Raw genomic sequence first — 12192 nt, 5'->3', positions numbered from 1 at the left:
ACAATTTTGGAATAGGGGTTTTGAACCATAGTTGCATCTGAAGGTGACTATGATCTCAGCTACACATGCTTATTTCTCAAGGACAGCGTCCTCATGGATTTTCCTTCACCTGGATAAGCACTGAAAGGCGAATGGTTTGCTATCAAGTCTGTCCATTTAAGATTTGACTGACCAGCTTTCCCATTCACTGGCAGAGGCTGAATCAAGAAACCCAATTCTAGAATGTAATATTTGAAAACCATGCCTCAATTGTGCAGGTAAGTTTATTTGGCAGTTACATATATCTCATACCACATGAATAAAAACTATTTACAAACTGAAATACATAGTATTTCCATTTAATGGAATGACCAAATGCAGTCTAAAATTTCAGACAAGATAGTTACTTGCACTGCTACACATTAGCCAAAACCAGCCCTCAAATCTTAAGTGCACCTTCAGTTCAGAGGATTCCATTCTTTCCCTGTTCCAAAATAGGATTCCTGGCAGTTCACTTCCCCTTTATATGCCTAATATGTTCACAAACAACTAGCTGCATTTGTAAGATCTGCAACATTTTCTGTAGAATTACTTGAGAGCTGTAAATATTCCCCTTCAGATTCGCCATCTAAATAGTTCTCTGTAGAATCACTTTCTCCATATGCCATTTCCTCCAGGTCCAAGTTTTTTAGCATCTCTAGGCTTTCAGGTGCCTGTCCGGTTAGTCGCTAGAGAGGTATAAGGAAGTAGTGATACTGTCAGAACAGTGATAGGATTTAGCTTTCATCGCTTATTATTACTTTATATTGTAGTAACTCATCTTAAACAATACTATTTTATCTCAGCTCAACAGAATTGCATTGCTTTATGCAAGTGTCTCAAAAGCATTTAATATATTCCCTTAGTAGTCTTTACCACCATCTAAGACAGCACTGTGAGCATATTGAATGTCTGGTGGGGGTGACAATGCAGAGGCAAGTTCTGGATGAGGAACTTGCAAATTCAAAGCTTAGCAGTATCCTACACCACCTCTAGTAGTCAGTTTGTATAATATTTTGTTCTTGATTATTCAAGTTAAGACCACAGATAATGCAAAAGTTTGTGGGTGTGATCAGTAGCACTATATAGGTGATGTTTACTTCTCCTATGGTCTACTTCGAACAGAGGTTTGAAGCCAGGCTGGAAATGTCACAGCACTTGGACTCCAAATCAGGGGATTTTAGGCATGCTCTCTACAGGACAATTTTCTGAATACAAGTCAAGGTTTACAGGCTGAAATATAAAACATTTAACATATAAACTGGCACTGGTATTAAAATGAAAAGTCAAGTAGAACACAATAAAATTTACATTTAATATTTTGTTTTCAATAGGAATTAATGCCTGACTGAAGTTATATTCTCCCTTACACGGAAGTATGATGCTGGCAAAATGCGTTGAAAACTTGACTGAGCAACTTGCTACTTTAGATGCTACTCTGTGGCATTATGCTTATAAATGTCCCTTCACTTCTAAGGTGAGGAAGCCACCAACTGGCGTTCAGTTAACCTGCTCTCATCATTTTCCCAATGCAGCAGTTTGTGAATGAGCCAAATCCTTTTCTTGCCAATGTTTTTCACCCTTCTTCTATACAAGGACAACAGAGACCAGGAATCCTTCTTCCGGCATGCATCAACCTGCCCAGTCCTCAGACTTCGTTAAAAAGATCAATACCAGGATGCATAGGACTGGGTCTTTCCCTCATTATCCAGCTGCACAACCAAATGTATTCTGTCTGGGCTTGTCAGCAGGGAACGCAAAAGTATTTGTTCCTCCACTCAGTTAAGCTTTAATCCCAAGTGCAAAAAGTATCACTTGTGCAAGATTAGACGCTTAAAAAATATTTTATCAATGTAATTTGTTTACCTCTATCATGTTTGCCATGTATTGTACATGGCCAGCTAGCTCCACAAGCTCTTCATTCTCTTCTTTCAGATGAGCAATTTCACCATCTTTCAACTCGATTTCTTTATGCAGCTGAAAAAAGCAGACAGATTTTAAGCAGTGCCAGCATTCAAAGGCAACTGTTCGTCTGCCTAAACTACTTAAAGTACCTTTTCATTTTCTTGCAACACCTCATACAGAGCTTTTCTCCTCTCCTCAGCCAGTTCCTTCCAATATCGGGATGAAGGATTGCCTACAAAGAAATGTAAGAATTGATACTGTATCCAACAAGTGATTTTTATATTTATTTTTTATTTAGGAATATTCTTTCTTACCCCCACCCACTCTCTACATGTGATAAGACAAACATATCAATAACTTTAAAAAATCAAGGCAGAAAACTACAGAATAATTTGTTCACTTGAACCAGACAATCCAGTACGCTACAGGCAGAGAGTTATGAAATTGAGTGCTATCAACATTCACAATACATTGATACCAATCTACAGAAAATGCATTGTTTCTACTTTCTTTTGCCAGTTGTAACTTATGTTAAATTTGCTGTTATGGCAATCTTCCAAACCCGAGTCCACAAAACATCCAATAAAACTTAGGTCCTTCCAAAATTGAGCAATGAACTGTCTAGCTGCCACCAACATAAATCCAGCTAATGGCTTGAAGAAGCGACTTCTATTATTTCCTAGAAACAGTCCTAGAAGTGCCAACTCCGGTGTTCTCTCCAATTGCTGTCCAACTAACTTATCAATTTCCCCAAAGACTGCAGTCCAAAGCTTTGCCACTTTTACGCAAGACCACCACATATGCTTGGTGGATCCTCGTTCCTTGCATCCCCTCCAGCACAATCTTGACATATTCTGGTAGATATCTGCTAATCAAACAGGGGTTTTGACTCAAGTCACATCCCACATTTTATATTAAAAGGTATATCCTGCCCTTCCATTACTATCACAATATTCAAATGGTTTTAATTTAGAGACATGCAAAGACACAAATATTTGTAATACTAATTACTAATCTTCAGAGGCAGCATGGCACAGAATACAATTTGCTCAGTGCAAATTGTAGAAGGGCTGCGAGGTCTTGGCTAGCCAGTGTAGGAAGCAAGATGCTGGACTAGATAGACCTGATCCAGTAGGATTCTTTTTCTCTATTAGCATCCATTTTCAGCAGATGCAGATTTATCTCTGAAAGTGGGAAGAGCTATGAATTGACAAGACTAGAAGCACTAGGAAGGCAATGTAAGCTTACAATGAGAATATGAATGTGCAGTGGGACTGCTATTAACCTTGACATTGCCCACCCCTGAGAAATACACTTGGATTTACATTTTAAAGATGTTCACCAGTTTGAAATTTACTTGTGCTCCAATATACAAGCCCTTAGAACAGCCTTTACAGGACTGGTGTTTCAATCAATGCTATCACAAAGTCACCAAAGAAACTATAAATGGCATATTTATGGCTGCCACAACCAGGAGATGTTCCCACTGACTTACCTACCACAACCAAGTCTGTCTGTTCATGGCAGCAGCATATGCTAGGTTTTGCCCCAGTGTGTTTGGCTTTATCTGACTTATACAGAACTTCATTTACCATTTTGTTGCCCATTCACATGCACACAGAAGTAATCTGACCAGATAGTCCAGGGAAGCAAGCTGGAAGGAGAGTCTCCTTCCCTCTTTTTACCCATTCTCAGTGAATCACTGATAAAAAAAATGGAAAATAGAGAAAGCAATGAAGGAGAGGAATGGAAGCAGGGGGCCTTTCCCTCCATTTTCACCACATTTGCCCTGATTTCTCATGGATCTCAATTATTTTCCAGATTATGTGTTAGCATACTGATAATAGTGAAACAGACAAATTCTACAGGATAAAACCATCAATGGCTTGTAGCCATGACAGCTATATGCTAACTTCTAGGTTCAGAAGTAGCATGCCTCTAAACACCAATTGCTGGGGAAACCACTGCAGGAAAAGTGCTGTTGGTGCTTTCCAGATACATCTCATTGGCTACTGAGGGAAATTGACTACATAGGTTTTTGGGCAGTGCTCATCTTATGATTCACCAAAGTATCATTTGATGTTTACATCTATCTCCAAGTTCAGTACTTGGATGTTCTTTTAAAAAAACCCGCTCCCAATCCAATTAAAAGGCAACATACCTTTTGCTGTAAGATCAGAAGTTTGGACAACTCCTCTTGCATTTCTATGTTCTGTTTCAACAGAAGCTTCAGATTTGGAAGACTTTGAGGTAAGATGATCACTCCAAACTTTCCTCTTGATTGATGATTTGGCCTGTTATAAGTTTTAATAGTTGAAAAGTATGAAGCAGACATTGCTTGACAAACCAATCTTCCTTTGTATTCAGAAAAACTTACAACTGAGAGGCTAGTTTTCATCCTATAACAGCATTATGAGCTCAAATGACTGAAAATCAGTCTTCAGGATGCACTCTCAATTAACATTCAAACTCAGTGGTCTACTTACTGTAAGTCTACACACGCACAAACTAGCAATGTAATTACATATTTAACAGTATAATTAACAGGCAAACTGCAAATGAAGTATCACTCCACACTTAGTAAAATTGTTTGGAAGCTGTTAAGGGTGAAATCCTATGCATGTTTAGACAGAAAACAGTCCAACAATTCTCAGAATTTCCAAGGCAGCATGGGATTGTGTTCCAGCAGCTGTACATACCTCATTTGCCCTGCCAACAAGACAACCTGTAATAGACGGCTGTATCATCTTAAGGGTCTGCCTCTGTGATGTACAGTTTGCATTACTTGTAGAAGCCTGTTTGGAAAGAATACATTTAGGGAGTCCATTCACATTTTAAAGGTAACCTGCATAAACATTTTAAGAGCTAATGTATACTTCAGCCTGTATATTATGATAACTTGAAGTTATAATGCTTTATCAGTACTGCTAAAATTGCATGAATAAGAATAGCCACACAGGTCAGACCAATGATATTCCTAGCCCTGTTCTCTTGTGACAGACATCAGAACTCAACACCAGCAGAAGCCATAGATCCCATGGGATTTGGTAGTTTAAACTTAAAATCTTGTGTCATCAACCTTTGCATTTTCACTATACCTAACGTGGAGATTAAGTTTAGGGTAGCTCTGCTTAATGAAATTTCACCAATAATAAAGACTATTGAAAGCACCCATGAGAGAGACACATATTTAAATGGACAGAAGTAAAATACTTCACATGGCGCACATTTCCTTTGATTTGTGGCAGGTATCTAGTTGCTATGCTTGGGACATAACATACTGATCCAGCCAGGGTATTGTTTTGGGGTAACAGAACGTCTATCACCTTCCTTGTCATTTGTAAATACCTATTTCCTGCATTAGTTCCTTTTTAAAAAGTTACACTACCACCATGAGATAGCAAACAATGGTAGATAATCAAACAGGGATAACAGGAACATAATGTCATACTAGCGTGAGAAAGCTAGCGATTCACACTGTACTTCACATGACAAGAGCTCACCTTTCCCACGGTAAAGTTTCTGCCGCCAATTAAATTACTGTTGAACTAGAGGACAAGTGCCAGCTACTGTGGGAACCAGCATTGCACTTCGGTTTATGCTTACTGCTGAAGCTGTCAGAAATATTCATGGGCTATCACTTGCTTGGATTAACCTATTACTTTTAATATTTTATGCTTAACCGAATAGCACTCACTGAAGCTCAAAACCAGACAGCAAGTACAAATTTAACAGTGAGAACCTTGATGCTTTGTGGGAAGGGAGTAGCAGGGCCAAGACTAGATGGCTAGGAAAGATGTTGGCCTCTCACCCCTTTTTATCTCTATTCAATTTAGATTCCCTCTTCAATTGACTTTATTCTTCCAGAATGAGTAGCATTGCTCTCTGGCAGGAGTCCACAAAATCACTTGCCATGGTCACCATGGTGCGTACCCCTCCTCATTTGGCAAATGTCAACCTGAGCACAATGGGACAACAAGCCACTGCAGTCATCTTGGGCCCAAAGACACTCCAAGCACCTTTGAAGCTGGATGTAACAGGGAAAGCTCAGAGCTGGGAGAAGGGCAGGGTTATACACCCACTGTTGCACAGAACCTTCAAAGATGCTCCACAGGCCTCCAGAGCTAAGCTTAATGCCGGAGATGAGACCCATCCTCTCCCATTCTTGGTGAGGAGAAAAGGGGTTACTGGTGAACTTTTTTTTTTTTTTTTTGCTAACTACTAAGCCCAGCCAAGATCTGCAAATAGGGAGCAAACTATGCTTGCCCCTTCCGCTATCTCCACACTACCCCATTTGCTTTTCCTAGCCCTTTAAGCTGAAATATTTATTTTTTCATTACATTTTTATACTGCCCAATAGCCGAAACTGTCCGAGTGGTACACAATTAAAAACAAAGTACAATAAGCATACAATAAATTCAAAACATTAAAAGTTTAAGAATGCAATATAAAATCAGATAAATTACAGTCCAGGGAACGCCTGCATTTAAGGTTTTATAGGATAATAACATAACCTTGTATACGGCTCAGCAGCTAACAGGCAGCAGCCAGTGCAGTTCTTTTAACAGTCTTTACATGAGCAGAGCTAGGTGTCCCTGTGATTAGCTGCAGCTTCTGAACCAGACATATGGGTAGTCCCACATAGAGCTCATTACAGTAATCTAATCGTGAGGTTACCAGTGGCTGACTGACCGTGGCTAAGCTATCCTTACCCTGAAACAGGCATAGCTGACGTACCAAAGTTGATAATAGACGCTCTGGGCCACCAAGGTTACCTGGGCTGCCAGTGACAAAGCTGGATCCAGGAGCACTGTCAAACTACAGACCTGCTCCTTCAGAGGGAGTGCAACCCCATCCAGAACAGGCAAACACCCCAACTCCCAGACATGGGAATCACTAACCCACAGGGCTGAAGCTGAAGCCTGTCTTATCAGGCTTCAGCTTCACTTTATTGGCCCTCATCCAAGCCATAACTGCATCCAGGCACTGGTTCAGAATGTGCCCAGCCTCTCCCGATTCAGATGTCACAGAGAAATAGAGCTCAGTTTCATCAGCATACTGGTGACACCTTGCCCCAAATCTGATAATCGCTCCCAATAGCGTCATATACCTATTAAATAACATTGGGGACAGGATGGTGCCCTGTGGTACGCCAAAGTTCAGCTGCTATGAAGCTGAAGTGAGTCACCCAAAGCTATTCTCTGGAACCAACCCCGCAGGTAGGAGTTGAAAGACTGTAGAACAGCGCCTCCAACTCACGAAGCCAGCCCAGGAGGAACAAGCTACAGCTTAGGGTCTCACATTAAAAGGTGCCTCATGTTAGAAAGAATTGCCACAGGGAAACCTTAAACATCATACAAAATGAAGATCTCTTTAGAATAGTGTTATGTGTTTGACAAACTCCTAAATAAATAATGTGCACACATAACTTGCATTTTTAATACCTATATTAGACCATCAAATTCCATTAAATTGTACAGCCCATATTTTGCATTTTAAAAAAATATTATTTGTTGAAGAGGGAAGGGCCTCACTCATGTTACAGCTTAGGGCCACAAGTTTAAATCCAGCCCTGCTGTTGAGAGATCAAGAAGTAGTAACACAGTCGCACTCCCCCTGTCTCTCTCCCAAAAATCATCCATCAGGGCAACTGAAGCCGATTCAGTCTGAAAACCAGGCCTAAATCCAAACTGAAGAGTATCTAGATAATCAGTTTCATCTAAAAGCACCTGCAGTTGAGATGCCACCACTCTCTCTTGAGCACCTTACCCAAAAATGGCTAAGATGGATATGATATGCAGCTAAGATGGAAATAACAAAAGGTGAAAAGGTACAGGGGCGATAATGTAGCAAATAGCTATTTGAAAATGACAGACTATGAAGTACATTTTCATTTTATATCTTGAAGCTAATAACTCCATTGGCTTTAGAAGTAGTTTCCCTTACCTCTAAAGTACACAAATTAACTGTTCAGGAGAAGGATCTTGAAAGTAGAGGAAGGTGGTTTGCTATCACCTGGACAACCTACTGAAAATATAGTATTCTTAAGTCTTTATGCCCAAGTTCTAGTCCTAACTTTGGGCATCTCAGCCTCTAAGTTATTCTCTTTTTCTGTGAATTTTGGGGCATGCCCTCTGCAAACTTAGATAATAGAAGAAACAAGCAGTAAGTTATTAGGAGGTTCTTTTTGCCATCATGCATCAGACGTTCTTTCAATAATGCAAGAAACTCCTCTAAGACTTTAGTTCAAGTCTCATTCCCAAGATCACATGCAATATTTGTAATTGAATCTCACATTGGTTTTATCTCATGTCCTCAACTCGGATATGCAGCCAAGGAGGAGTTCCTAATTTGCTCATAGCAGTGGGGCTGTGGATATTAGGCCTTTCCCCAGTACAATTCCTTCCCACATTTGAGATTATTGCCTTCATCAGACTGCTGTTTGCCTCATGGGGAAGGGGACACCAGCACTTCACTAAGCAGCCTCAAGAAATCAAATCATGTGTCTCCTGGGTAACATGCAGTTTGGTTCCAAGAATTAAAATCAAGTTTAGGTCTCCAAGTTACAAGTTCACTAAGCAATAATCAAGTACCAGCCTAATATCTTTGAGCTCTGCAAAGATTAAACCTGATAACTATACATGCAAGTATACAACCATAATGCCATTTGAGATTGCATCTCAGCTAAGGCTGAGACTTCGAATTGCCCGGTTAATACTTGTTACCTTTGTAGCAAGGGGCTTCTCAGCATCCACTTTCTGCTTCATCCTTGAATTCATCTGTCTGCCTTTAAGCCAAAGCCTACATTGACATAAAATGTGCAAGAGATACATTAAAGAAAATAGTTATCCTGTGTTGCCACAAACTCAACAGTCCCTTTCGGCTCATACACTAGAACTTCATGATCCCAACACAGACAGCAGGTTTTCACTATAGGACGGAATCCAAAGGGACTTGAAAGCATGCTGCATGAAGAGCTTACAGATAGCCATTATTGAGGCCCTCCAGTAACGGTTTATCAAGAACAGTTTTTGTGAATACCAGAGAGCATTTTCCTTTTGCCCTAACTTTATTTCTTTTACTGTTAACACCATATGCCTTCTGGTCATAAGACATGGGCTAAGAGGACTGGCAATCACAAAATCAATAGCAAAGTTGATAATCTATACAATAGAACCCATTTTGTCCTGACATTTACTGATGAGCTGAATTTATGCTAGAGATCTCTGCCAACTTAATCCCATTTTATGTTAGTATGACTAATCTGACCTAAGTGTGCTATGCCAAACCTGCGGTCCTGTCCTCCTATCACATGTAGCAGACTGCAAAACTTACTTGCCTAATTGGTGCTGCATCCACTGCTGCAAAATAGGCTCACTGCTGTTTTTAGCTGGTCTGATTTGTGTACCACCTGTAATGGAGCATTATGACCATTTTCTGTACTACAGTGGAGTCAAGTCCATTTTTTCACCACAACATCTTTTGGCAATGTCCAAAATGTATCCATACCTCTAGAAAGAATGTGACAAATATTGTCATAGGCCATGTCTTAGCCTATGTCTGGCCAAGACAAATGCCCTCCAATCTTTCCAGGAGCAACATAAAGGATCATAAGATCTACAAATGAAGAGATTCCGGAACCTTTAACACTTTACAGTTTCTAAGGCTCTATGGACACAATCAGGCCATCCTTGCAATTGTCAGGTTACTGAATTTCATTCCTTTGCCATTCTTACTGCTGAACTACCACTACTAGTTTCATACGGATACAGTGGAGACCGTACACTAAGTATGCACCAGGACAGAGAGCGCAAGCTACCCAGCTATCTTTTTACTACCCCAAAATACAGTAAAACAGGGGAAGGAAACCCAATGCCCTTCAGATGTTTTGGACTACAACTCCCATAATCCCCAACCACTGGTCACGTTGGCTACAACTGGGGGAGTTATAGTCCCAAACATATGGAGGACAAATGGTTGCCAATCCCCATAATAAAGTATGGCAAGAAGTGGTTAATTTTCAATAATATATGCCATTAATGTTACTTCTTTCTCTACAGCAGGATGAGGAACTGGCAACTCTGATCTGACAGCAATGCAGCGGGATTTCAGCTCATATTTAATCAAGGCAACATAACATTTTGCTCACATTTGAACTCCTGAAGGTTACTTTTAAGTGATGAAAGAGGACTTCACTTTTGCATTGTTTTCATTTCTATATATAACTTAGCATCACTTTAGTTAAGCTGTCTGAACAGTCACATGGCTGTCAGTTTGCGTGACAAATTATACTGACTGCCGGATTGCTGTTTGGATAATGAAATGTGTGTTTCTTCCTTCCCCCCCTCCCCCAAATAATAGAGGCACTGTCTAAATAGGGCAACTAATGCAATTTGGTTTCTGAGGCACCATTCAAAACACATGAAGAACTGAGGTATGTGTTTAAAAAGGGTAAGCTAGAGTCATGTTGCATCTTGTGTCAATACCTTTATTCTTATAATTGGCCCCAAATAGCTGGAAGCAGCCCACAAACAATTCAACACCTGTAGCTACAGGTTTCACTCAGATTTAAGAGGGCTACAACTGAAAACAAAATTAAAGGCTTGTTGAGGTGTCAAACACTCCTCACTAGACTCTCAAAATGACTTACAATGTAACCTACAAATGTGTACTCAGAAGTAAGACCCTCTGCACTCATGCCACATCTACATTTATTTGTAATAGTTATATGCCACTAACCATTTAAAAAATCCAAAGTGGTTCACAACATATTACAAATACATCATTAAAAGTACAACACTTAAGTAAGTCAATGATTGGAAAAAGCTGGGGTAAGCAAGTAGGTTTGTAATCATAGTCAAAACAACATGACTGTGGATGCTTGAAGAATCACAGAGGAAAGGTCATTCCAGATTCTTTTAAGCAGGAACTCGGCCCCAGAACCATTCTGAAGGGTAAACCCAGAACTTTAGTTTTTAAGGCAACAACTAGCATTGTAGTAAGCCCGGGGGTCTTTGCCTGCTCGCTTGGAAAGCAGCATTAAGGCCTTCCAAGTGGAAGGAAGAAGCCCCCGCCCCAAATGCTCACAGTGGAAAGTCACGAGACTCTCGCTCTCTCAACCCCCAACACACGTGTCGATCATTTGGAGGGAGGGGGAGCCCTCCCGCATCGCCTCAAACCAGATGCCTCTCGATCGAGTTCGGTCACACATTGAGATGAGTCATTCAGTAGAAATTAAGTGGCGTGGATCCACCGTCTCTCCCTTCCGAACCTTTTAAAGGAGGAGGTGGAGGGAACTTTCCCCGCCTGAGAAAGGCCCGAGCCCTTCGCACCCTCTGGTCGGGCACCAACCGCTTCAAGCCAGTCGCGGTAGCCGAGAGTCCCCGTCAGGAAGCGCCGCAAGACGCCATTTGAACGAGGCTACGTTTCCCGCCACAGACTCAGCGAGACGAAGCCAGCCTTGAGCTCATACCTGCCTCAGCAGCCGCTGCGAACGACGCTCCACGGGGCCACCAACGGCCCCTCTCACGCGCAAATCCCGCGCGCTCGCTTGAACAAGGAAACCTTTCGCGCGCAGCTATAAATACCTCGCTGCGTCGGTGGGCGGGTGTTGTGACGTCAGACGGGCGCCCCGCCATTACCCATGCGCCGACCGAAAGTTCTCTAGCCAGTCACATTCTCAGCTCGGGAAAGCGGCAGCCAATGATTGCTCCGCAACCCGTCCTCCCCCCCACCCCGCGTGAGTTGAGTCCCTTTCCTACAATAAACTCCAGAGGGCAAAGCATTGATTGGTGGCGATTGGCAGAGTTGGAGCAAGCAAGAAAGAGCGCCGTCAGTGATAGATTTCCACGGAGAAGCCGTGTTGGTCTGTTGCAGTAAAAACAACAACGAGTCTTGTGGCACCTCAAAGGCTAACACATTTATTCTGGGTTAAGATTTATTCTGGGTTAAACTGGTTTAAGATGCATGGAGTGTCATAGAGAGTTTCAAGTTTATATACGGTACATATGATTGGGGGTGGGGGAAACTGTAAATCTTACTGCTTTTAATACTGCATGTGCATGCAGGCACACACCACCATATGTACTGTGTATAAACCTGGAACTCTCCGGAATGCTTTGAATCCCAGTATTGGGGAAAAGGTGGGATATAAATAATGGTAATAATAATGGTAATAATGCTCCATTCATTTGATGAAGTGGGTTATTATTGATAAAGAGGTGTTGATCTAAGAGAAGCTGCCTTCCTTTTGTGTCATGTCTTTTAGAT

At 41.3% G+C, this 12192-nt stretch overlaps 1 protein-coding gene across 1 annotated transcript; it reads right to left on the bottom strand.

The window, feature by feature from the left end:
* Positions 1 to 225: 225 nt before the first annotated feature.
* GMNN (geminin DNA replication inhibitor) lies at positions 226 to 11477 on the bottom strand. Its single transcript, XM_063129788.1, has 7 exons — positions 11396 to 11477; positions 8649 to 8724; positions 4623 to 4718; positions 4085 to 4217; positions 2073 to 2155; positions 1885 to 1995; positions 226 to 707 (listed from the first exon to the last, which is right to left on the bottom strand). Exons 2-7 carry the CDS (start codon positions 8700 to 8702, stop codon positions 519 to 521), a joined length of 666 nt encoding a protein of 221 aa, XP_062985858.1. The 5' UTR covers positions 8703 to 8724; positions 11396 to 11477; the 3' UTR covers positions 226 to 518.
* Positions 11478 to 12192: the final 715 nt, after the last annotated feature.

This window comes from Elgaria multicarinata, chromosome 7, assembly GCF_023053635.1.
Source record: "Elgaria multicarinata webbii isolate HBS135686 ecotype San Diego chromosome 7, rElgMul1.1.pri, whole genome shotgun sequence".
Classification (NCBI taxonomy): domain Eukaryota; kingdom Metazoa; phylum Chordata; class Lepidosauria; order Squamata; family Anguidae; genus Elgaria; species Elgaria multicarinata.
The sequence above is the reverse complement of the archived record's forward strand: the minus strand, read 5'-3'. Positions and strand labels throughout refer to the sequence as shown.

What these genes read in the sequence shown, in the direction of transcription:
- GMNN (XM_063129788.1), bottom strand. Translation starts at nt 8,702, where the DNA reads ATGAATTCAAGGATGAAGCAGAAAGTGGATGCTGAGAAGCCCCTTGCT. An exon ending in AGAAGCCCCTTGCTACAAAG is followed by an intron (nt 4,719 to 8,648) that starts GTAACAAGTATT and finishes CTTTCCAAACAG; the next exon opens with GCTTCTACAAGTAATGCAAA. An exon ending in ACATGGCAAACATGATAGAG is followed by an intron (nt 708 to 1,884) that starts GTAAACAAATTA and finishes ATACCTCTCTAG; the next exon opens with CGACTAACCGGACAGGCACC.